Source organism: Perna viridis, chromosome 11 (genome assembly GCF_037379345.1).
Source record: "Perna viridis isolate PV_CMFRI_1.1 ecotype Kerala chromosome 11, ASM3737934v1, whole genome shotgun sequence".
Taxonomy (NCBI): domain Eukaryota; kingdom Metazoa; phylum Mollusca; class Bivalvia; order Mytilida; family Mytilidae; genus Perna; species Perna viridis.
In genome coordinates this window covers 3,519,938-3,546,935 of record NC_142455.1, presented here as the reverse complement: position 1 = coordinate 3,546,935, position 26,998 = coordinate 3,519,938, and the positions used below count along the sequence as shown (strand labels likewise).

The window sequence follows — 26,998 nt, the reverse complement described above, 5'->3', positions numbered from 1 at the left end:
TACAAATGATGGAAAATTTAAACCTAGTAATATTAATCCTTTAACGCACTTGAAGAGTCATTATATATTGTTTGTGAAATGATTGATTTACATGAATTCAACAATTGTCTTAATTCTCATTATCTGTATGTACTTTATTTGTCTGTTTTATATGTCATGTATGTTTTTGGTAACAATCCAGATGTATGGATTTTATTCCAATAAAACTTTTGATTCTGATTCTTGGGTGGAACGATGACGAATATTTTACACCCATGTTCAGCAAGTGCCTGTTCAAATATTAGGTTTGGAAGATATGCATGAGTTTAAGTTTTGGAACCAGTACGAATGAGCCAAAATTGAAAATAATAAATCATGCTTAGAAATAAAGAAAACACACACGAATTTGACAATGTCGGAACATAGTTTATTTTCTATTTAAGTCGAATCGGCAGTTTTAGATAAAAAGAGGATGAAGAAAGGCGAGTTCAAACTAACAATATGATGATAGAGGAAAAGTGAGATATCCTCAAATTTTTCATACCTAGAAGTACTGACACTTAAAAAACTGAAAGGCCATTTCCGTATTTCATATAACATTAGGAAAATGATTTCATGGAAATACTTGTGTGTCTTTTTTCAACCCTGATTCAACCACTGACTGTTCTTTGCAAGAACATCATTCAATGTAATTGTAAAAATAAACGACACAGAGATGAGCTGTCCTGGACTACCATACACTGTGTACTGAATTACAACCCCAGATGTATCAACGAGGAGGAGCAACCCGATCAACGAAAGCTGTATTTTTATAAAGTCTAGTGGTCTAGGATGCCTGAATTTGTGCTAATGGTGTGATAGATGTCACAGAGCTACAAGTTTAAGTCTAGTGGAGAGAACAACTAAAACTTTGCTTTGTACAGACATGGGTAATTGTCTTTAAACGCATCAAATTTATCTATTTTATCTAATATTGCTATCCAAATTATACTGTTGCAACTGTGCATGAAAGTTAAAGCGTCAAACCAGCCGTTAACTCAAACTCAAACTCGTTTTGCAAATATAAAAACATCTTTGAGGGAGTAATCAAAGAAACCAACATTCTAGCTGAAATCAAAAGAATGAAATCCAGGGACAAAGACCAGACATGGAAAACTAACAAATACAACTAAGAACATAAAATAACCAAAATAATACATACAAAGTTACAAAAGTGAATGAGCAACTCGGACGCCACTAAAAAGGTGGGAGCAGGTGTACCGGTAGAGCAAGAATCATCTGCTTTTCTAGAAACCCCGCCGAGTTGCTCATAAAAAGACAAGTCCAGAGTGGACGAAGAAGGAAAGGAAAACTATAACACGTTGAACAAATCAGTTTTGATGGTGTAGACGGATATACCGCAACGATGCACGAGTTCATGAGAAATGTGAGTACTCTGTAGACTAAATGATGACGAAAAGGAGTGTCCGATATGTATTTGAAGTAAATATCCAGAATCAATAATGCTGAAAATTCAAAGTAGATTTTTTTATCGTAAATTGACATCAGTCGCTTTTTTCCGCAATGACAAAAAGACCGAAATAATTTCTGAATTTACATTATACAATAAAATATTTACTGGTTGTGTTGAAAAGGAAAGTAGTACACAGATTACTGAAAAAGGCGTTGTAGAGTATATGTTGCAGTAAATATGCGTGATAGCAAACATGCGTGTTTATTGAAAATTAGCAAATACATGTATTTACTGTTACACACAGTAAATACATGTTTATTTTCTAAAGTTGGACAGTAACAACATGAATTTCCTAAAATTTGTAGAAGTTATTATATATAATTATGGCATCTCCGTTCATGCTATATTATGTTTTATGGAACATTTAAAAAGAGATATTGACCGATACCCATGGCCGAGGTCATATCCATAAAACATATTATAGCATGAACCAAGCTGACATAATTATTTTATTACATTTCTCCATAGAAATTTAAAGAATTTCCACTGAGTGAGTTTCATTCATCAGGATATAAAAATAAAAATTTTGGTATTCATTTAACTTGGTCGATTGATTGTATGTAATTGTTTTTAGATACCCTTTTTAAAATGAGCAAATTAAGGCAGATGCTATTAGATATATCTGACTAATTGATATTTACTCTGAAACTTTTGGTACATAAAACATTTTTATCGTGAACAGCTGACGTCAACCGTGCTATATCAATTGTAATCAAACGTGCAATTTCACAAAATACGGGTGTGTCAGAAATATATTGTTTAAATGAGAACTATGAAATACTAAATGTAATAACACATTACTTACTGTTTCTAATTATTTGTGCGTTTTGAGGGGTTTTATATGACCAATATATTAGATGCTGTTTTTAGTATTCGTATCAATCTGTTTAATGTAATCTATAATACCTAAAGGCCAAAAGATTAGAACGGTCAGCTTATCTTTCATAAATAGATGTTGACTGGATTTATTATTGTCATCAGTACTATTATTATTATTATTATCATTACCCTTTTCACTCTCCCATTATTTCCTTGAACCTTTTTTGACTTAAGTGATTGAATGAGAAATCAGCCTCAACATGTTTTATTGGCACTTTAGTATAACTAAATGCAAATTTTCGTGATAAAATGACCAATGAAATTAATTGCCCTTGTCTGGTAAGGTTTGAATTCAACTTTATATCAATCATATCACCGGTTCATGGTCACAAAAATAATTATTTTTTTAGGTATGGTTATAACAGATTTCTGTGTAAGATTATTTAATTTTACTTCAACTTTATAATGTCTCCCTAAGGAGCTGACATAAACACATATATATGTTGCAAACGAAACTCATAGCCTTATCACTGTTCACATGGATACGATACCACAAATTACAGCTTTGGACAAATTCGAGGATGGATTGAAGACAAAACGAGGTATGTCTTTTAGGTCATGCCATTTCATTCTCAAGAGAATTCTTGCATATTTTTACATGTCATAAAATATATATATTCACAACTGCTGTGGTTTAATTATTTTATAAGTCGGCTAGATTTTATTCCATTTTTTATAATTTCTAGTTTTAGTTGATTTTCAAACTAAAAATAAACCACACAAAATTAGGTCCAGCAAAAATAATTCTTCTTACACCAAAATGCCAAGAATAATACAATTTACACGATGATGCAACGAAATTAAATCCGGTTTCTGTTTCGTCAATTGTAGAAGACAGTCATGGTGTTTTCAAGCCTCCGATCTGTCTAGGTTATTTGGTTGGTATGTGTATAGGGGCAGCTGTGACCGTGATCATTTTCCTGTCTTTGAAAGATTGGTGTAATGGTGATGTATTTTAAATAGTGCATAGAAAATGAGTCGTACTTGAAATGAAGCGAAAAAAAGGATTAAAAATTAAAATTACAATTAAATTAATGACTGGATAACTTTCTTTAAACTTCCACTAGAACCTTGGTTCCCTTGATTACTATTACCAATACAAGCTACGTTCTATCCGAAAAGACCCGAATGAACTACATTTTCTGTGTCCTAAAATTGGCAAGTATGAGCAAGGCTACATATTTAACTAAATTCGGATTAGTAATTAAAGATGCAAAATTTTATTTTGTTAATGGGACTAATCTATATACAACATGTATAAAGTACAAAACTATTTCTTGTCCTCTGGGGTATACTATTTATCTATTTTGTATTCATCGTTCTTATATACAGGTACAACTCGAAAACAGTTGTAAAAGCGTTGCTGGAAAGCCGCGCATTTTGGCATCGTTACGGTGTAATTATCTGTGCCATGAAAGCTGATTTTTTCAACGTGTCATAGTTATCCTTTCCTTTTTTGTTTACCTGGACTTGACTTTATATGAACAATTCGGCGGGTGTTTCTAGAAAAGCAGAGGACGCTTACCATACCGGTGCATGTAGTCCATGCTCCCAGTTTTTAGTGGAGTCCGAGTTGCTCATTTGCTTTTGTTACTTTGAATGTATTATTTTGGTTATTTTATTTCCTTTTTTTGCTACAATCCTAGTTCCCTTTATTATTCTTCACCTCAATATTGCATATTATGTACTTAGCATGTCTTTGAAGAAATCAAATCAGATACCTAACTTACTGCACTGCCATAGATATCTGCATATCTGCATACTCTATGGGCATGAAACAATCAAAATCCTCCTGGGTTGCTGTTGGTTAGTAGACTGGAAAAATCATTATTATATAGATAGCAATGATTTACCAAATGTTCCCAGTTTTAAAAAAAAATGACAATGACATAAATTTGGTAATTTCAGTCTCGCACTTTCTCACTCCAAAACGTAACAAAACATCACAAGATGTATATTAATCCGCCGTTTACAAAATTTGAATTTTATTTTGGAAATAGCAAACAATGAGGGTAACCATCTATATAGAAAATAGGATAATTAATTGTTTATCGTGAATAACCAAAATATAATCACTCGTGTCAACAACGCATTAAGATTAAATTCTTGCGCGGAACAAGTTCCGTAAACAGTTTAAATCTTGGTGTTTTTCGGCACTCGTGATTATGTTTTGGATGGTCACTCTTTCCAATCAATTATCCTATTAGTATTTGTTTACAATGACATGAAGAGTTTAGTCAAACTTCTAAACATCCTGTATTTATATATAATTACTCTCCTCTGAAAAACGTAGGGATGATAAATGGTATAATAGTCCTTCGAGATCAGCATTATCACATTTCACTGGATATGGTACGATAAAGCCCATATTTGGCGCCCTGTATAACTTGAAATTAGATATTTAATATGATAACATTCACTTGCTGTTTAGAACGCTAAATGGTTGATTAAATATCCAACATTTAAAAAGCATATCAAGTTTCAATGATTGCAAATATGATGTACAAGTTTGGGAATTCTGCGTAGACCTATGAAAATGACAAATTATCATTTCAGAATTGGCATTTTTCCAAATTTTGTAGTTTTTTTTTTTGGCAGGTTTCCACCTCAATTAGGACAAAATTATGAAATGAGGTACATTAAATACCATTTAAAAAAATACAATTATAATTTAACAAAGCATATCGCATTTTTGCCATGCTTCAAATTAGCCAAATATGGCCCTTGTTGTACCTTCTCCTTACCGTGTTCGATAGAAACTAAATATGTTATTCACAGAAATTGTGCAGTTTTAATTACTGTTTTAAATTTCAGCAACTTCGGAAACTCTTAGTTCAAATATACTAACAACTGATCTTGAAAACACAGTTGATTTACTTCGTGAAATAGACGAGTTTAAAACAACCCTACCTCCTAGACCCGATCATGAGGGTAATCATGAAGGTAAGTACAATCACATGTGATTTAAATCCCCAGTTTACAATAACTCTTATTAAATATTCAAGATTTTTCTACAGAATAAAGTTGCTACAACATTAAAGTAAACAGTACAACATTTTATGGTCGTCATCCTGAACTTGTGGATTGTTATTGTGTATAGCCCTGCACCATGAGAACTGATTTCTTCACCGTCTCATAGTTTTTGTTGCCTCTTTTTTCTACCCCAATTGGCATTTCTTATGCAACTTAGCGGATGTTTCTAGAAAAGTTTAGGACACTTACCCTACCAGTGAAACTTGTCCAAGTGTTCATTTGAGTCCGAATTCCTCATTACTTTTTTTTTTTGTACGTGTTATTTGTTTATGTTTTCATTTTCTTTATTGTGTGCGTCTACTTTCATTGTTGCCGATTATGTTTTCTGATTTGAACCATGTTTTTTTAATCTCAAAAACAAAATCATATGAATATTTTTTTTAATCAATTCTTTGTGTCAATATTCTAATGTATTTACTCGAAAAATCACAATCTCCCGAACAGAGGGTATAATCGCTATTTCAAAACTTTATTCCTCTAATACACTCCGTGCTGAACCCCACTCCTTTAAGCAACTTTGTACAGTACGACATTTTAGGATTTGTTACCAGTAATGCTCATGCCCTGGAAATTGTGTTCGTCTCCTGTATGGCAGAGCCTGTAAGCTGTAGAAGTTGTATATAGGAAATTGTTGTATTTCTGCGGGTGTGATAAAAAATTCATCGGAATACAACTACTTTGTCTTGGGCAGAGAAGCAAAAATTCCGAACTGCCCGTGATACCCAAAAACGAAAGTTGACAAAAAACATCGTTAGAGAACAATGAAACTAAAGTAGTTTATTGTAAGTCAAATATTCATAATCCATGCCGGTCTCAAAACAATGCTCATAACTAAATTATAATAGATAAGTTTAATTTTCTTGAAATTGTCGATAAAGCGTAAGAAAAAAAGGATCTTTTTGTGAGTTTAATCACACATAGTCGTATAAATGTGCACACATGCGACATAAACGGAACAGAAAGTCTGCATTCTTTACTATACTACTTCTTACGAATTCTAGTTGCGATTGATTTCAAAACAAAACTTGTTAGTTTCTTTTATCCAATCTGCTATCTGGTTCTCTTATCCCGTCTGATATCAGGGATTTGCTGTAATCCACCAGACCCTCCCGAAAATGCTGAGTGTGTCTACGGAAGAAGCTTAAATAATATTTATGCTAGATATACAGCCAAGACAACAAAGGATGTCGAGTCATTCGACCACTGTCCTGTCTCTGTATGTAAGGAGAACAATGCGTGGAGTGCTTTCAACATAACTTTATCCTGTAAGTTTTGATATAAATAAGTTTTAGCTTTTTGATATACATGTACATCGGCATATTTATTTCTATTAATTGCTGAATAGAGAAAAAAGTTTGTGAAAAAATCTTACTTGAGATTTATGTAAATTGAGACTTCACGTGAATTTCATATTATCTCTTTACAATGACAAGAGGTACATGTAGTGTGAGGCGATATTATGCTCTGTTATATTAAAAATGTATATGACAGCTTCGCAATCGGTTATGCAAACGAAGCGGACGATTAAGACAAGTGATTTGTTTAACAAAGGATACATATTGTTGGGAAAAGTTTTTTTTTAAGATGTGTCTGATTTAGAGAGGTTTTTGAATTATTCAGGTTTCCGTTTAGATAGGTTTCACCGTCTGTCAACAATATCTATCTCTTAAATGGCGCTATATCAATTTAATATAACCTACATTTCTTTAATATCACGTGATACATAAATGTAAAAACCCAAAAACATCACTGATAATTCAGAATTAGTTTCAGAATCATAACCAGTCGTAGTTCGTCATTTGGATGTTGACATTTTTTAGATGAATATCATTAAGATTGTTAGTTAAATTGGCATTTTACAAAGTATCATCGTTATTGATTTATTTGAGAAATTACGTCAAAATACGGATGTTTTTTTACAAAAAGGACTATAGTTAGGTTATAAAATGACATATATAAAAATCATCGTAATTTTTCTCTTGTGCCTTGTATATCCTGTATAATGGTCTGAAGTGTATATAAATTAGTACTTAGTAGCAGTCTTTGTGAGAATCGTGTAAATACTGTGTTATGTGATACTCCCAAATAAGGCTACACATTTTTATTTCTGTTTTATAGGTCAATATGGTGAAATGTATAATTATCCATTCCAATCTGTTTGTTCAAAAGAGATAATTCACATTGACAATCCAACAGTTTCTACACTGTAATTTAGTATCGTTTACAAAATGATCTTCCTCAATTTTGAATTCTGTAATACATTCTATATAATTGATATCTCCTAAGAACAAGGGTGATTTGAAAAGACACATGCTTATTTCTGTTTACTATGACATTTTTTAAACTTATTAAAAATATAATTAAAGATATGTAGGCCTTTTAACTATGTATCGTATTTTGTATGATTCTTAGATGGAGAGCTACGTCAAAGTTTTATAATCACTTGTCTTTTATTTATGCGTGTCATATTTTGACGGTTTCTCTGTTGTATTTATATCAGTGTGTTGCAGCTGTTTGGTTGTTCTTAAAAAAAATTCTGTTTCCGTTATTATTAGAATAATAATTTCAGGAGTAACACGCTTTCTGATTGAATAAAAAATTCTGACCATCATCTCATAGACCAAATTTTGTAATGTGACTGTAACCTCATCAACCGTTTTTGCTGATTTACTTCATAAATTTTGAAACTGTAATCAAAGTATCAGGAAAGACCGTTATATTTTTTCGGTTTATTTGAAATAACATCAATGTTCACTTGAAATAACATGTGTAGTGTATATCACGTGATTGAGGTTACTTCCTCAGACAAAAATATACAACAGTCATTTCTTAAAGACATTACCGTTGTTGTATAAAGGTTTGTTCAACATTCTTCTTATGTTTAATTTCCTGTATTATGTCTTTACACAGCTGCAGACTGTTATTCTATTAATAACTATGACAGGGGAATCAATTATCATGGCAAGATTTCCTGTACCAATACTGGACGAAGATGTCAAAGATGGGATACAGATCATCCTCATACGCGGAACTCTGTGCATATTCCCGTGAATTCTGAGGACCTTCACAGCAATTATTGTCGTGATCCTGGACCTCCATACGAATATATGCCTTGGTGCTATACAGAGGACCCCATGGTAAGATGGGAATTTTGTCATGTACCCACGTGTCCGAGTGTGACGACTTAACATATTGATGAACAATTAATGCTTTCACCTGATATATTGTACAAGGACCCATACCTTCACCGACCACCCCCCCCCCTTCAAAAAAAAGGACAAAAAACAATTAGGCTAACTGTAAATTAATTGCGTATATTTTTTTCTGGCTTTACGTAATTAATCTCGAGAATAAAAACATGCTTAATTTTTGTCCAAACTTGTCCTGTTGCGAGTTCTTTTTTTTTTAATTACATATAAATATCATTTTCGGACAACCCACAGTAATTTTATAATAACTTCCAAAGGAGTTTCCCTTATATTCCTAAAAACAATTGCATTTTTGTCCCATTGAATATTTATTCATTGTGCTATTGTGTCTAACTAGAAAATGTATGTATTACCTATATTCATGTATGTTTACACACAACAGTGATATGTTATATCCTAAAATGAGACAAGCGTTACCTTTGGGAGGACAAATCTGAATTTATTGATTGTAATGCCTTTTACATGTTTACATTGACAAGATTTTTTATGATTCAATAAAATTTTAAGATGTGTGCTATGAACTTTTTCCTTTTTAATTCCTTGATACTAATTTAGTTCAGATCCTTATTTGGTATTACAATTAAACTCCTAGTCAGACTAAAATCGTGCCTTTAGTACTTATAAGGTCACAGATCAAATTTCTATTGCGATATCCTATTAATGTCATTGATCTTTATTATCGGACTTTTTGGGTCAGAGTATGTAACAATCTATAGTAGGGAAATACAAGGAAGATAACTGATTTCATGGTTAAAATAATTAAAGATATGTAGAAAACTATATACATTTTCAAGAATTTCTTATATATATATAGAAAGGTCTGAAAAATTCCCAACGATGTTAGAGTCCCGTGGAGGGAACGACCAAAAATTTGCATCGCAAATTTAACAGTTCTAACATCGTTGGAAATTTTTCAGACCTTTCTATACGTTTACATATCTTCCCTCTATCAATTTGATCCGATGGAGCAGTGTAGCGAATAGAGTTGTCACATTCTGAGACGTTTTATACATATATATATATATATATATATATATATATATAGTAAGGTCTGAAAAATTCCCACCGATATTAGAACTGTCTAATTTGCGATGCAAATTTTGGGTCGTTCCCTCTGACATCTATGGCAACACCGACTGCACAAAGTCCAGCGCCCTAGACCACAGGGCCAGCTATGCTATAAAAATATAGCTTAAGGATAAAATTATACTCGATTTGTTCCAATGGAAATTCTCAAATTTAAATGAACCAGTTTTTTTTATTTTACATAACAGTCATTGGTTATCGATCCGTCAGCAATCAATCAGTCAGCGGTCATCAGTTTGTCAAATAGTTGTGCGTGAATTGGTTCAGGGACTGTATGTGGAAACTGCTGCTAACCAATAAGAAACATTCATTAAATAAATTGACAGAACAGGCAATATCATTGATTCTATCCTGCTAGTGAATAGCTCAATTTTACACATCAATACCATATAGAAAAACAGGAATTAATTAAAGTTTACCAGTATGTTCCTCCCAGGTCCAAAGTTCAAAGAGGTATTCAGTGGATCATTTGTAATGGGTAAAAATGAGAGAAATTTCTCATACTCTGTATAACATGCCATGTAGACTTAAGTGTGGTAATGTTTATCATACTAAATGGTTGAATTACAAAGTTTCAAAAAAATTACAAATTCATAGATTAATATACACACAAAAACATCATGTCCTAAATAACTACGAAGTTTCATAGAATTTGGTGTAGTGGAGTTCTGCCAACAAGAATGTAATAGACAAGCAGAAAGGCATAAATTACATTTATTCAAATATATAACAAAAATAAATTTGAAGATATGCTAAATATTTATGCAATCATTTTTTCCAGCCATTTTTCAACTTTGTTCATACTATTTATTGCCCATTTTATGTTACTCTGAGCTGTTTCTACTGCCTGATGGAAGTCTCTGTCTGCTCGATGGAGATCAGATATTGATGAACCAAAATTAATCAGCTGAAAAAAAAATCAAACAAACACATAAAAGAGATACACATAGGTGCTTTTTTCCAAATGCATGATATAAAAAGTGGACATTTTTTAAAATAAAGTAATAAAATACCATACAACAACTTGTAGACATTGGAAATGACTTTAAATTAACTTATTGACTAGGACATTCTCATTGATTTTCCAGACTTTCTTGTTCCACTCTTTAGACCTAGTACTTGATGGAGTCTATTTTTGACAGCTTCAGATATAATACACCTCCTGATATGGAGACCAGTAAAAATGTTTTCCCAATGTACCATGTATAATAAAAATGGACACTTTTCATATCAACAATGCAATATTTTCTTTTTTAGATAAGTTAGACTGTATCGCATTAGTTAAAAGAACTAAATTATTTCAAAATAGAGTTTTCACCAATACATTATGAAATTTTGGTATTTTTATTTTCCTGGAACAAAGAAAAATATGTTCCCAATGATCTATATACAACAAATATGGACATTTTTCACATAGAAATTACTTTCTTTTCATATTTAGAGCAATAAGATGGTATTGCATCAGTCAAAAATACTCTATTATCTAAAAATTGAGTATATTTTACCCCAATTTTATGAAATTTCAATTTTTTCATACTCCCAGACTAGTGAAAACGTTTTCGCAATTTACCATGTATAACAAAAATGGACCTTTTCATATCAACAATGCAATATTTTTTTTCTTTTTTTAGACAAATAAGATGGTACATGTATTGCATTAGTTAAAATAGCTATTAATTATTTCAAAATAAGAGTGCTTTTATTGCAATGATCCAAATCAACACATATGGACTAAATAGTTCTATTTATTTCACATTCAAAGCAATATGATTGTATAGTAAATTCACATTATCAACTATTTTTTAAAATTTTTCTTCAATTTTAAGAACTTTCAACATGTTCATACTTTCAGACCAATAACAATATTTTCGCAATGTACGATGTCTAACAGAAATTAACATGATTTTATATCAAAATATTTACAGACATTTAAAAATTGTGTATATCGAATGTGTTTATTAAAGCATAATACATGTACATAGTTATGTAAAATTACACGGAAGATGTTAGCAATCAACACAATATGGCAAACACGTACACTGTATATTATAAATTATTATCAGTTTCATTTTGCAAGTTAGATTTCAAAATATAACAATTACTGAGAAGAATACTTCCGGCAGACTCAATCATTCATTTATTGTGCTTTGTGAAACGTGTTTCGTGTGGCTTTCATGTATTGTATGCTTCGTGTGCGTGTTTCGTGGAATCATGTTTTGTGTGCTTCCTGTGCTTGGGATTGAAAACGATACACGTTTCAGGAGGTGTAACTTATAAATTTATGTGTTGAAGATAATGTGTTGAAGAACTTAGACAAACTTCAATAATCTATATTAAATATTAATTTTACACTTGTAGAAGTTGATCCTGCATTTGAGGAAACTTTAAGCTTAACCTGGGCCATGCTCCCAGTTTTTAGTGGTGTCTGAGTTGCTCATTTGCTTTTGTTACTTTGTATGTATGATTTTAGTTATGTTATGTTCTTTGTTGTATATGTCTGTTTTCCATGTCTGGTCCCCTTGATTACTCTATAACCTTCCTGTAGAAGTTTATAATCCATGACTTTTAAGTTGCATGTAGAAGTTGATCTATTTGATGCCTCTCAGCTTACTAGTAGAAGTAGTTTGATAACTTTAAACTTACCTCCAGTAATTGAGATATTGGTATAATGACTCCAGACTTACCTGCTGTAGTTGAGATAACGGTTTGATGAGTTCAGGCTTACCTGCTGTAGTTGAGATATTCGTTTAATCAGTTCAGACTTACCTGCTGTAGTTGAGATATTCATTTAATCAGTTCAGACTGACCTGCTGTAGTTGAGATATTCATTTAATCAGTTCAGACTGACCTGCTGTAGTTGAGATATTCATTTAATCAGTTCAGACTGACCTGCTATGGTTGAGATATTTGTTTGATTAGTTCAGACTCACCTGCTGTAGTTGATATTCTGTATTGATGATTTTAGAAAGCACTTTTATTACATCACCACCATTCCAGTAACCAGCTAGATATCTAAATGTACATAATACATAACATGAAAAAATTTTTTTTAGGAAAGATCTTTGATATCTGACATACTGCTAAGGGGCCTGAATGGTTTTCTTGGAAGGAAGGAACATTAAGTGCCTTTTTTAAGCTCTTTTTATATACTTTGTTCTGGATTATGTCATGAAACTCATCAAGTTTAATAGTTTTACAGCAATAGGCATTGCTTCAATGTTTTGCTAAAATTACCCTCTTTAATAACAGTAATTATACATAACAAAGTGTAGGTATACCAGTTATGAAAATTATATACATAATCTAAATAAAATAGGGAAAAAACCCATAAAAAGAACGTTAGAGTGTACCTGACCACACTATACTTACTCATCATAAATATAATCCCATTTTAACAAAACAAAGTTAGAAGCAATACTTCTGCCTACAGGATTAGATGCTACATTGACCAGAACACTCCCCGTCTCTTGCTTCCTGATTTCTGTAGGAGTCAAAGCATACTGCAAAAATCTGTAACAGATAAAATGCATGTTATACTGCAGACACATATGGCTACACTATAACAGACCTTTGTTTCACCTACTTAAAATAAACTTTTAGAATGTCATGTAACTTCATCAGTACAGCATTGCAAACCTAAGGCTCAGAGAAACATTATGTACAGACAGACAGACAAATATATCACCACAAATAATTCTACTTCAATAAATTTCATTGTTCTTTTGTATAGGCAAGAGGATCTATAGCTTTGATGTACAGACAGACAGACATCAGGAGACATACCTCTGTAATAGCCATGGTACCTCTGTGCAGGATAGGGCATTAAGGAGGTTGTTTATCTCAGAGGCAACTGTTGCCTGTTTGTACTGCCTATAGGCAAAGTCCCATTCTGTCTCATCACCTGTTCTTATGGCAGTACAGTAAACTGTGTACCGTATGTCTGGGTTGATTCTGAAAATAAATAGGTTTAGTAGTAAAAACAGTTCAGTTTTGTCCCCATTACTTCTTTTTTGTAATTTATAATAACTGAATTGTCATATGAAGTTTTTTAACAGTTTTGTCAAAGAGTAATCAAGGGAACCAAGGTTATAGCTGTAATCAAAAGAATGTAATCCAGGGACAAAGACCAGACATGGAAAATAGACATACACAACAAAGAACATAAAGTAACTAAAATCATACATACATAGTAACAAAAGTAAATGAGCAACTCGAACTTCACTAAAAACTGGGAGCATGGACCAGGTGTACCGGTAGGGTAAGCGTACTCTGTTTTTCTTGAAACACTCGCCGAGTTGCTCATAAAAAGTCAAGTCCGGGGGAGACAAACGAGAAAAGGAAAACTATGACCCGTTGAATAAATCAGTTTTCAAGGTGCAGATGGATACACCTAACGATCCACGAGTTCATGATGACGACCATAAAACTTCTGCAGTGATGACTTCAATCTTGTAGCAACATAACCCTATTCCAGAAGCCTATTTGTTAGTGTTCTAACGCGATACAAAAAGTCTGCATAGTTTCAGCAAGCTCTGGCATAACGTATGAGTTGTGATATGAACACTCCATACGCAGGTGCCGAAGGGATGTTGCCACAGATGAAAGGAAAGTTGACAATTCTGAATGAAAAGTCATCATGTTTGTCGTAAGTTTGGTCAATAGGTCAAATTTGGAAGACAGGTGGTCTGATATAAATGGTATAATTATCCATCTTCTTCATTCTATTTGGGCTGACACATGACAAAACACTAATGAATATGAAATTACACAGTTAGGCTGATGGAGACTTGCAGAAAGACTTGTGTTCAAGCATTCTGCAAATACTGATGGATCTATAACCAAAAGGGAACTTAAAATTGTTGACCACTAGCTTGCACACAAAACTGAAGGTTTTCAATACCATGATCGTATTAATTGTTGACCACCAGGTTGCACACATCACCGAAGGTTTTCTATGATCATATTAATATTTGTAGTTGCTAATTTTATGTGGATTCTGTGAAGTGAACATATTTGTAAGTATCAATTTTTCACAGTTTCAAAAATGATTAGCATTATGTAGTTCAAAAACATTCACAGGTACCATTTTGCAGTGTTTTCTGCCCACTGCAAAAATATCGAAAATATGAAAAAATAAATATGTTAACAGTATCTCCTTTTGTTTTGATTTTTATACCATACCTATTTTGATCCGGGTTTTTCATCCAGTTTTTATACTGTTCCTTGGCCTCAGTGACACATTCAGGGTGATCATGATTACAGGCCTTGCTTGATATTTCTGACCTCAAATATCTGTAATATCAAGTAACTTCAACAGTACTTTACAGAAATATATCCTACTATCTAACCTTTGACCTTACAGAAACCTATCCCACTATCTCACCTTTGACCTTACAGAATCCTATCCCATGATCTAACCTTCGACCTTACAGAAACCTATCCCACTATCTAACCTTTGATCTTACAGAAACCTATCTAACTATCCTACTTTTGACCTATGAATCATCATATATGACTTCATATCTGCCTATAAAAATATTAAGGAAATTTTACAACCACAGCAATCCACATGAATTAAACTTTTGACCTATTAATCACTATCTCTGACATCATATATCTAAATGAATTAAAAAAACTGTGAGCAATTACTTACTTGATTGATACCCCAACTCCCCCATTCATTAAAAACTGTGAGCAATTACTTACTTGATTGATACCCCAACTCACCCATTCATTAAAAACTGTGAGCAATTACTTACTTGATTGATACCCCAACTCCCCCATTCATTAAAAACTGTGAGCAATTACTTACTTGATTGATACCCCAACTCCCCCATTCATTAAACTTCCAAAATGACTTAGACCAAAATCTAAAACAAGAAGTGCACAACTGGAATATGTAATAAAGATTCTTTTAAAGTTTAATTAAATTCCATTCAGTGGTGTACGAGAAGTAATGGATAAGAAATGGGTACCCATGTGTTCCATTATTCATTAATGACCAAGTCCATGTTTTGCTAATGTAAAACCCTTAAATTTATTTGGATCAATATCTTAAAAACATTGTGCACAATAGAAATGTGTAATAGATTGTAAAAGTTTCATTTAATTTCATTCAGTGGTGTAAGAGCAGTAACTGGTAAGAGATGGATACCTCTCTGCGTAATGGAAGGAAGTATTCAATCTAATTTATCACCAATTTTAATATATTTTAATTTAATTGTAACTTATCAAATTTGAAACCAATACTTTAAAATAGCAATAATGACTTCATCCTCTCATTCCTGCCTCCTACTGAGTTACACAAAAGTTATTTCTATAAACCAGTATCTGTTCAGTATTTCTTACAGTGAAACCTGTCAAAACTTGCTCTCTCTTAGATTAAGTAGTACTCCAGCTAAGAATCATGCAAAAAGTGATTCATGGTTGGAAAGCTTATTTATTTTTATTTTTGATATTTTGTTTAAATTGTTATTGTAAACAGAAATTGAAATGCAACTTTTCATATAACCCATTGTTCTTGGAAGATAAAAATTATATAGAATGTACTGCAGAATTCTAAATTAAGGGAGATAACTGTAAATGACACCAAAATGCAAAAGAAACTACTGGATTTTCAATGTAAATATAATTTCCTAAAGCAGACAGATTGGAATGAATGATTATACATTTCATCATATAGACCTATAAAGCAATTTGACAACAAAAATAAAAATGTATAGCCTTTTTTGGGGTGTATGACATATTACAGAATTTGCATGATTCTTAAGTATGAGTACTACTTAAACAATTTGTTCAATTTTAACATTTCTCAGGTTTGCACAATTTCAACATGTATTTCAATAAAGATGAGGACTGAAGAAAGTTTCTGCTTTAATCAGGTTTCCAGTTTATTCAGCATCCAGTTTGGACAGGTTCTCTAAATAATAATTATATCTCATGTACAGAAGTTTGGCCAAACAATGAGCATAAAAGTTCCACTGATTCATTGTATTATTCCACTTAACTTTAGTCATGTGAGTGGTCTCTACTTACGATTGAATATGATTGAGATTTGTCCTATTCAATCCATATTGCTTGTAGGCGTCTTGTACAAACTTTCTCATAAGTATCTTCAAAGAAAAATGACATTCTTTAAATTATTTCCTCATCATTTTGCTCACACAAACTTCACTTCAATTTAATGTGATTTTCATGTCATTTTTTCAATGTATTCATGTGAAATTCACTTCACCACATTATTTTCATTTGAAAATTTTGTAAACATGTATAAAATTCATGTGAAATCTTAATTCATATGAATTTCACTTAAAGATAGTTACACAATTAAATTCCATGATTATATAAAAGTTTAAATCATGAGAAATTATGTTAGCTGTGTATTATAAGCCAACAGTAGAACCAAATATGCACCAGATATAAAAGCTAGGGCATAAGATATTACCAAACTGAAATGGAATTTCACAGCTAATAATATCAAAGAAATTTTTCACAAAAATTGCAATGACCTAAAATCTTTATTAAGAAGCATAGAACCATTATCTTAGGACATTTCATGCAGTAAAAGACAGAAACAAGCCATGATATTCCAATACAATTAGGTTTATTGTGCATATCATAAAAATATGCTAATCTCATTTATAAATTATGTTTCACAAGTTGATGAAACTCTTAGGGCCATGCTAACAAGTAAGTGGACTACTTTTAAGTGGACTACTTTTATCAAGTACTAGGCACATATATTTGACATGAAGGGCTAGAGGGCTTCATTAATAATGTGCTATTGTCAATGAAACATCAGAAATGAAACATTCAGTTTTTCAATGAAATATTTTTAAGACTTTACCTTAAATTTCCCGTAGTATATTGACTGGGACAGCATGTTATCCAGGAAGTCAAGCTGTCTGTTAGCAGCATATCGTGTGATATAATCCATTTCTTTGTTAAGATATTCTACTGTTCCTAAAGCTATATCAGTGTCCAATTGATTTCCTCTGAAATGGAATTTCCCAGCTATTAAAACCTTTACTGTTATGGGTTTTTCCTGTTTTATCTGCAAGTTAGCTGCTTTTGAAAAAAAAAAAAAATTCAGTTCCAGGCATTCTAGAACTGAAAATTTATTCTTACTACATGTACCTACGAATTTCATAGAATCTTAATCAGTAATGTTAAATAAATAAGCCAACAAGCTTTTTTGGAAAATATTTATTTCAAAGCTAGAGAACAATAGGACATTTACTAGGAAATTAAATGAAACCCCGCCACATTATGTTGTATATAATATCCACAGGCACATGTTTATATCACAAAAGATCACAATGTAATACTTGGTACATATGAACCTTCTCATTTTTTTTACATTCAAAGAAAGATAACTCCAATTCAAAAGAAAATATAGAGGTTATAACAACTTAAAATGGTCATTACTGATCAACTGAATTGTATTTTAATGATATTTAATTATTTAAATGATAGTTTATATACAACACACTATCTATACCCATGAATTTCTCAAGAAATACATGAATATAACTTGAATTGTTGACAGACTTCCTTTTATCTTTATTTACAAAACATGTTCACGTGCGTTTGGAAGGTAAATAAAGATGATAGATTTTGACCAATTGGAGAAGAGATATTTTTATCTACATACGTCATTTCAGTTGCAGAAGCATACATACAGGGTCAACAATGGCAAATTTATCTTGCTAATATTTACAATACTCTCTGACTGGGTTGCATCATCATACCGAAGATGTAAATTTCAAACATGGAACTGAATTGTATCTTGCGACATTAGACTGTGAGAATTATTCTGAACAGTGTGTACGAACATTCTAGAACAATGGCACCCAATCGAAGACAGCATCAAGAGAGACCAGCATCTTATGATCCAGAACTATACTAGAACTGGACAATGACTCCCTTACGAGCAGAAATTAGAGCCAGAAATTTAAGATTATCTAATTCTTCAAGGAGAATGGCTTTAGTAAGAATACTTAGGAATCTGGAAAGGGGAGGAAATCAGAATAGCCAGGAAAGCACGCACAGAGACAAAGAGGCAGGAGGTGAAGAGAATCGGCAAAAAAAAGTGTTCAACAGTTGCGTGATCCCATAATGCATCAACGGGTGTGACTAATCATGACTGAGAAGCAGTTCTCACGGAAATAGTGTCTAAATTATCTAACAACATGCAAAGCTTACAGCAAAGAGTGATATCACTTACAAATAAAGTTAACACTCTTTCGAAAAATAGCCTCGATCAAGCAAGAAATATTGGTTTTAGCTCTAACACAATATCAGACACTTCCATTAATACTTCAGTACCCAGCACTGCCATGGGCCAAAATGTTACTTTGCCTAATGTCAGTGAGGTTTACATGTTAGAGACGGCGAGGCGCCAGTTTCAGTCTCCAAACACTAGCAGGAGACAAATACCAGCGGCTGCTGGCAGTGAGGCACAAGCCAGCAATGTGGAGGATAGAGGCTGTAATCAGAATGGAATACGGATTTGCAGTGGAATCTTTGCCTGTAGTGGAAACTATTTCTCCCCAGCTTAGACTTAACATAATCGCAGGTTGGGATGTAAATCTAGCAGCTCTATTAATTCCCTATTATATTGGATCCCGGATTGATTACTATGATTTAACTTGTAATTCTTCTCAAAGTGCTAGTAAACCTGATCCAAGATTAAACAGGTCCCTCACATTAGGCGAATTTATTGAAGCCTTCAGCGTATACAAGAACATTATGTGTACAGCAAATCCTCATAGAAGGAACAAACTTGATCTTTATGAACAGGACATAGTCGATATGGGTACAAGGTATTCAGGGAGAGGTTTTTATGAATATCACCAACAGTTTTCTTTAAAAGCTGCTGCGCATTTGCGCTACAATAACAGACTAGTAGATTGGTCAGTGAGGAACAATACACTGTTTTGTAACATTTTTTTCAAATTTGAAACCAAATTCGTGTGGTCATTGCTACCAGTACTTTGCATCCCTCCACTTTCTGTCCAACCATCTTGCAAAAGTAGAGTAACTCAATTCAGTCAAGATCATCTAAAAATGATAACTTGAAAGACTCCTATGGACGAAACAGAATATTTTACATGGGTAAAGAAATTTGCAACAATTTCAATGGCATAAGAGGTTGTACCGCACCTCAGTGTAACAATTTACACTTATGTACCAACTGCAAGAAAGACCATTCAGTTATCAATTGTCCTTTGTCAAAAAACGAGGAAGGGCCCCTAAAGCGGGGGCCAATCAATGGAGAAAGAAATCAAATATGTGACTAATTACAACATGTCCATTTTCACACCAATAAATGTTGATAGGTTAGAACTAGAATCAGCTGAACATCCTCATAGCTCTCAAATAAGTTACTTGATCTCCAGTTTTAGACAAGGTTTCGATACTGGTATTAAAACACTGCCAGAAATTTCTATTGAATGTAAAAACTTGCTTTCAGCAAGATCCCAACCAGAATGTGTCACCAAAGTGGTTAATAGCGAAGTTGAAAAAGGCTATCTTTGTGGACCTTTTGATGGAAGTCCTTTCGATATTTTTCATATAAATCCCATCGGAATAGCTGAGGGAAAGTACTCTAAAAAGAAGAGACTCATCATGGATCTATCAGCTCCACATGATGATGATTCAAATCCAAGCTCAAATGATTTAATCAATAAAGCAAAATTTTCATTAAATTATGTCACTATCGAAGATGCAATAAATTTGATTAAATTACAAGGTCAAGGATCATGGTTGATTAAAACAGACATTACAGATGCATTTAAGAATATACCAATTCCTTCCAAGTTGTGGCTTTATCATGGTATTAAATGGAATAATATGTACTATTTTTACACACAGTTAGTTTTTGGGTCTCGTTCTAGCCCTAAGATTTTTGACAATATTTCACAGGCTATGTGTCGGATTGCAACAAACAATTACGGAATAGATAACATCTTTCATTTATTAGATGATTTTTTACTGATTGAAACACCATGCGCTAATGCAGCAGAGACTAAAGAAATCTTTTTAAGTATATTTAAGAATTTAGGTATACCATTATTGTCAAAGAAGACAGAAGGACCTTGTAATATTATTGAATATTGAGGGATTTTCTTAGACACAGTTAGTATGGAGGCAATCTAAGAGAAAGTTAACAGAATATGTGACATAATCGATTCTTTTCGAAATTGCTATAAGTGTACAAAGAGAGAAATTCTCAGCCTACTGGGTCATATGAATTTTGCCAGTAGAGTAATAATACCAGGAAGGTCGTTTGTGTCTCACTTAATCAACTGAAGTTAAGAAATTACATCATCACATTCAGTTAGATTAAGAAATGTGGTATAAATTTTGCAAGGATGGATTGGTGTTTCATTTTTTATTGATGATAATATCTCACAAGCAGCAGATCTACAATTTTATACTGATGCAACATTAACTTCCTTTGGTGGCTTCTACCAAAACAAATGGTTTCACGGCAACTTTCCGTGTCAGCTAATAGAAGAACAAACACCTATGGCATTTTATGAATTGTATCCAATAGTCATGGCTAGTGTGCTTTGGGGGCATGAATGGCAACATAAGCGAATACTATTTCATTGAGACAATATGGCTACAGTTGACATTATTTCAAAGGGTAGATCTAAAGTTAAAAGTATTATGAAACTTATGCGGAAACTGACCTTTCATGCAGCATCAAATCCCTATCTTATACTTGCTAAACATATTAAAGGTGTTAATAACAACATTGCAGACTATTTCTCGTTATTAGATGCAGAAATTCAGGACTCTGGCTCCAGATGCAGAGGATGATCCGACACCGTGTTTGACACATTCAGAAATAATGATGTGCTAGAATTACAGACTCAGAGTTACTAAACAGACTTATAACTCTGCTATTCAGAACTATTCAGAAGTTTATGAACTTACATTACTTTACCTGTTCCGTATCTAAACTACCAGATATTACAGAAGATCATCTGATTTATTTTGCTATATCGTCACAGTAGTAAAAACTTGAAGCATGATACCATAAAACTATATCCGGCAGGTATCCGTTATTACTATCTCCAAGCAGGGCTAGGTGATCCAACACGGATAGACGACAGATTGTATTATGTTTTGAGGGATATTCAAAAGTCCCAAAACAATTTTAGAAAAGACAGGTTACCTATTACTGCAGATATTCTCAAATTATTGTGCAACTTACTTGTAGTTGGGGTATTTTCTCCTTTTATACTGACTTAATGTTACAGGCTGCATTTTTAACAGCCTTTTTTGGTTTTTTAAGATGTGAAGAATTTACCAGTAAGGGTAAGAATAATTGTAATGAATGTTTATTGATGTTGGATATTGTACTGATTGATAATAATCAATACATAGTTAAATTGAGGTCATCAAAAACAGATCCATTCAGAAAAGGTGTAAATATTTCAATTTTTGAAAATAACAAATTTCAACTAGTGATGAATATGAATAAGTATGTTAGTGATAGGTATAACATGGGAGCTACTCAAGACTCTCCCCTTTTTGTTGAAAATAAATTTGAAACATGTGCACTTACAAGAGATACCTTTATTTCTTTACTTAGACAAATGTTAATTCGAATTAGTCATTCTGATGAGAAATATTGTGGTCATTCTTTTAGCGGCAGCAGGGGTTGAAGACCACATTATTCAAACTTTAGGCTGCTGGTCATCAGACTGTTTTGTAAGGTGAACTGATGAGAATGTTATAGGTGATGCCCAAAAGAAAATATGTTTACAGACACATTACCATGTATATTGTAATTATTTTATTCTTGAGCTTCCTTTAGTTTTTGAATATTGTATTTTGATAAGTTATATAGAATCTTTTTATTTTTATACTTATACTTATGTATTATTTTCTTGGGGCTGTCACTCATTCAATTTGAATTAATTCCATTTGGCCATTATAATTCTTTGGGAATTATGTTCCCCCATTATAATAATACATCAAACAGGCTGGTTATGTTTAAAAATTTTATGATTATCTCAGATATTTTAATCCTGCTGGGATCTCCACTTGATTAATTAGATTTCAGTATTTAGGACATCCTTCGCAGGGATCTCCCCAGAGGAATTTTCATTTTTATATGCTGGGATATCATATTAGTTATTGGTTTAGTTATTCCATTAGCTCAGTAGAATTAAGACAGTTAAGCATTTTGAAAAAGATCATTCCATGTGTAAATATAAATGGGCTCACAAATTTTCTGAGAGTATAACATAACCTCATCTCTTCGTGTGGCTGGATATAAAAATTGGTACATTATCCAGAAGACTAAATTATCTGTTAAATGCAATAACTGTTTTCTCCTTCATTTGTTTCATAAATATCTGTTTGACAGTTTCCAAAGAGTTGAACACAGGCAGACAGACAGACAGACAGACTGACTGGCAGACTGACAGACAGACAGACAGACAGACAGACTGACTGACTGACTGACTTACTGACAGACAGACTGACTGACCGACTTACTGACAGACTGGCAGACTGACTGACTGACAGATTGACTGACTGACTGACAGTTGTGCTTTGGGGAACAACAAAATCATATTAATCAATTTTTTTACTGTAATTAATTACCTGCTTAAACTCCAGGCATCATTGATTAGCTGTGCTCTGTTAACTGAAGATATTACCTACAAGTAAATAGGAAGAAAAAAAAACTTACAAATTTGTACATTTTTTTTTAATAAAAAGTTAGTAAAAAAAATGGTGAATTTGAGTATAGAAAGGCTTTCAGGAAAATGTTTCTCAGAAAAAATAGTTCTTTACACTTTCAAAAATATCAACAAACTACCTTTGGATTGCCTTACCACATATATTTACTGAAAACCAAATATTTAACTTTAAATGACCTTAACCTGTGGTTTCTCTGACAACAAAATATAAAATTTAATGTTCTTTTCTTGCAATCAAGAATTGAAATAAATACTGAATAGTCTTACAATATGATTTGCTGAAGGATATTCTATTGTCTTACCGTGTGGTTTGCTTTGAGTTGCTTGATAATTGCCCGCCAATTCTGTGCAGTATAATTCACTCTATAAACACCTTGCTGCCCAACATTTGCCAGTATCCAGGATGCCCCATCCTCCATAGGTATTGAAACAGAGGTAAAATCTAGAAAAAAAAATAATAACAAGAAATTAGCTTTCCACTTGTGTGTATTATTATGCAAACTATCATATGGAATATAATAATTTACAGTGAAGTAAGAGAAAGTATAATGTTATTATGCATATTTAAAAAAAAATACAATATTTAAATTTCAGATAATGACCGCGACACATTCATGACCAAAAAATAAATAAATCTGCTTTTAAGTAACAAAATCTACAGAAAAAATGCATTTAAAACTATCTGAATTTACAGTTTTCTATAATTACCGTTATAAATAAAGTTAGTAGTTTAACATGCAACATTCTTTATGTTTTGCCATACTGAGAAAGACCCAGTGTTCATTAATATTAGTCCCATCACTAGGAAGCTTAAGTGCCAGAACCAAGAAGGGCAAGGTGATTCAAACACACCCTCCAATTGTTGAGTAAGTTTATTAAACATTCATACCTGCAGTAGTATCATTGAACCACATGACTTCATCGCTGGTCTTTGTGAAATCTTTTTCAATACTACTGGTGATTGTAAGTGGAATATACCATCTGTAACTTTAAAAAAAAATTGCAAGTTTATAGATTTTAATTGGGTGGACTTGCACAAATTTACAAATTCCCAAATTTTTCCTAGCTTTTATTCAGGCAAATTTGAATTTTTTTAAACCTTGTGATAAACATTTTATACAAATTCATTAAATAAAAAAAAAATAATTGATTTCTTGGTTGGCAGGCTATCATGTCTCTCCAAAATGGTCCATTACCTTTATATCACTTATTCAAAAACAAATTACACCTCCGTCATCTTTACTTATCTGGATATAAACAAAGGACCATCATCACTTTCTGGGCAATGAAAATGAAAAAAAGAACTGCCCCCCCCTCCCCCATCAGTTTTTATAATAAAAAGAACAACAAAGAAAGACAAAACAGGGAGAACAAAACAAAAAACAAACAGGAAAAGATATCAATAACATAGAAGGCAGGTCACATGACTTACTTATAAGGTGATTTATACTGTAAGGGATCTTCAGCCTCTGGGTTATGGAGAAATCGTTTCTGTGTGGCAGTTAAATTACCTCTTCCTGTTGCTGTCACCATGACAACAGGATAATTCATTTGAAGCAACCAGGTATCCATAATGGATTTTACATCTGTGGGAAGTTTAACCTGATCTATTTGAGCTTGCTGAAAACCAAAATTAAAAAAAAAAATGAATGCGTCCATTTTATCAAAACAATTTAATAATACATATATCAAAAGTTTCTTAATGATAAATGTGACCTCATGTTCATCGCACAATGTGCATGACTGAAGGAAATATTAGACAAAACATGAAAATATGTCAAAACGATAAAACAAATAAAAAAATTTTCGCCACATCAAACATCAGAAAAATGAATGATTATACATATCTGCTTGCATATGCCTCAAAATCATATATCTTTAGAAAAGCTAACTAGAAATGCTTTGAGCAACCTAACAAAAATTCAAGATAATTTAACCCAAACCTAACATGGAACTTAATTAAAAAAACTGTTTAATAAATATTAGGTGAATACAGATAGTGTTAAAGATTACACATACTATGTATGCTATGCACCAATGTTGAGACAAAACATGTAAACCATTTACAGTATATATTTTATATAAAGTTCACCCAAATACAATTGAGAGATTTTATAGAATCACTCTGCAGCAATTTAGATGTAACCTTGAGTTTTTGCAAGGTCAGAAGATATTATCAATTGGCTATAAAAAGTGGACAAAATCATATTGTTACTATACCTCATTAAGAGCACTAGACAAGTCGTCATGATCTGCATTCTGATATTTCCTGTTGTTCAAATATCGCTGTAAAAAAATTACCATATAAGTTTTATATCATAAGAAATCAAATATGTCAATAGGACATAGATTTCTTTCAAGCCTGTTAGATTAACAGGACATTGAAATGAAATTATAAGATGTGGACAAAAGCAGCATACAATTCAATCCAAAATGTCTAGCACACTTTTAGTTAATATTGTTGGCAGGCCTATTAACATGAAAAGATATGAAGGAAGAAGGTATTTTTACCTTTTAAATACCAAAAAATGAAGATGGTGCTTTTTTTCATTTTTCATAACCAGAGAAAATAATTAGGACGATTTTATTGAAACAGCAATTAAAATGAGTTTTGAGACTAACTTCACTTTGATTTCTTAGTATGGTCAACTCCCCTTTTTTTGCATTAAATAGACCATACTTTACTTACTTCATGAATAACAATTCACGTACATTCCAATAAATTTTCATCAACATCTATTGAGCAGTACCTATAATTGGTGGTATAAAAATACCTAAATATTTCATGGTATTTCTAAATCTTGAATGATAGAAACTAAAGCAAATAATAACTGGCAAATAGTAATTTATTCTTAAAATCTGGTCTTTAAAAGAAAATTAGATTTTGACTGACTATATATCAATATACCAAAAACTTCAGAGAATGAAGAACTCACAGTTAGGCCTTTCTGAAATGTACTTTCTCCAAGGAAATGTCTTGCCATCCTTATCACACTGCCACCCTATATAAAAAAAATACATTGTACAATGTTGATGATATTTGTATATTTAAGGATTGACTGTTATATTTTTTTGGTTCATCTGAATTAACCTCAATCACTTGGTGCACAGTAAATAACCTGCATATCAGATTATTTTCAAGTGTGCACCATGAGCATTGATGTTATTTCAAACAGACAGAAAAAAATATAACAGTCATTCCTTATAATTTAATTCTAGTATCAAAATTCAACAAGTAAATCATTAAAGAAGGTTACGTTACAGAATTTGGTCTATAAGATAATGGACAAACTTTTTTATCCAATATCTGGAAGCGTGTTACTTCTGAAATTAAATTATGGGCTGATAAAAGCTGCTATCAAAATAACTGTTATATTTATTAAAATTCTGCTTCAATAGTCAAGTAAAGTTAAATGACAGATTCTCAACCAACCAGAAATATCCATCTGATGGCAGGATTTTACTTTTTATTTTTCTTCTTACCAGATATCTATAGCTATTTGAAGCATAGATATGTTCTAAAACCATAGCCACATCATTTTGAGAGAAGAAACATCATTTAAGTCACCAAGAAA

At 32.3% G+C, this 26,998-nt stretch overlaps 2 protein-coding genes and 2 pseudogenes across 3 annotated transcripts in view; 3 read left to right on the top strand and 1 right to left on the bottom strand.

Annotated features, from left to right (window-relative positions):
• Positions 1–428: 428 nt before the first annotated feature.
• Positions 429–9,086, top strand: LOC148602355 (plasminogen-like). The gene is made up of 6 exons (XM_088553522.1): positions 429–908; positions 2,722–2,913; positions 3,203–3,316; positions 5,186–5,314; positions 6,487–6,669; positions 8,315–9,086. Exons 2-6 carry the CDS (start codon positions 2,850–2,852, stop codon positions 8,590–8,592), a joined length of 768 nt encoding a protein of 255 aa, XP_088409648.1. The 5' UTR covers positions 429–908; positions 2,722–2,849; the 3' UTR covers positions 8,593–9,086.
• Positions 9,087–10,397: 1,311 nt separating this feature from the next.
• The window catches only part of LOC148602352 (uncharacterized), a 101,449-nt gene continuing 84,848 nt past the window's right edge, over positions 10,398–26,998 (bottom strand). Inside the window, exons 65-77 of one of the 2 annotated variants that reach the window (XM_088553520.1) lie at positions 26,360–26,425; positions 25,644–25,709; positions 24,856–25,043; positions 24,313–24,410; positions 23,726–23,865; positions 23,326–23,381; positions 17,546–17,693; positions 16,735–16,811; positions 14,881–14,991; positions 13,483–13,650; positions 13,069–13,209; positions 12,630–12,711; positions 10,398–10,606 (exon numbers count right to left, since the gene is read on the bottom strand). In XM_088553520.1, coding sequence (XP_088409646.1) covers positions 10,460–10,606; positions 12,630–12,711; positions 13,069–13,209; positions 13,483–13,650; positions 14,881–14,991; positions 16,735–16,811; positions 17,546–17,693; positions 23,326–23,381; positions 23,726–23,865; positions 24,313–24,410; positions 24,856–25,043; positions 25,644–25,709; positions 26,360–26,425 — 1,488 coding nt within the window. In that variant the 3' untranslated portion in view covers positions 10,398–10,459. Of the gene's footprint in view, positions 10,607–12,629; positions 12,712–13,068; positions 13,210–13,482; positions 13,651–14,880; positions 14,992–16,734; positions 16,812–17,545; positions 17,694–23,325; positions 23,382–23,725; positions 23,866–24,312; positions 24,411–24,855; positions 25,044–25,643; positions 25,710–26,359; positions 26,426–26,998 lie in introns of those variants that run through there. The other variant, XR_015916843.1, reaches the window with a different exon arrangement.
• Positions 18,617–20,056, top strand: LOC148602354 (uncharacterized; annotated as a pseudogene).
• On the top strand, positions 21,557–22,968 carry LOC148602353 (uncharacterized; annotated as a pseudogene).

Bases quoted from the DNA above. Each gene is read 5' to 3' on its own strand.
- LOC148602355 (XM_088553522.1), top strand. From the start codon at position 2,850: ATGGATACGATACCACAAATTACAGCTTTGGACAAATTCGAGGATGGA. The intron at 2,914-3,202 runs GTATGTCTTTTA...CGTCAATTGTAG, and splicing joins TGGATTGAAGACAAAACGAG to AAGACAGTCATGGTGTTTTC. The intron at 5,315-6,486 runs GTAAGTACAATC...GTCTGATATCAG, and splicing joins TCATGAGGGTAATCATGAAG to GGATTTGCTGTAATCCACCA.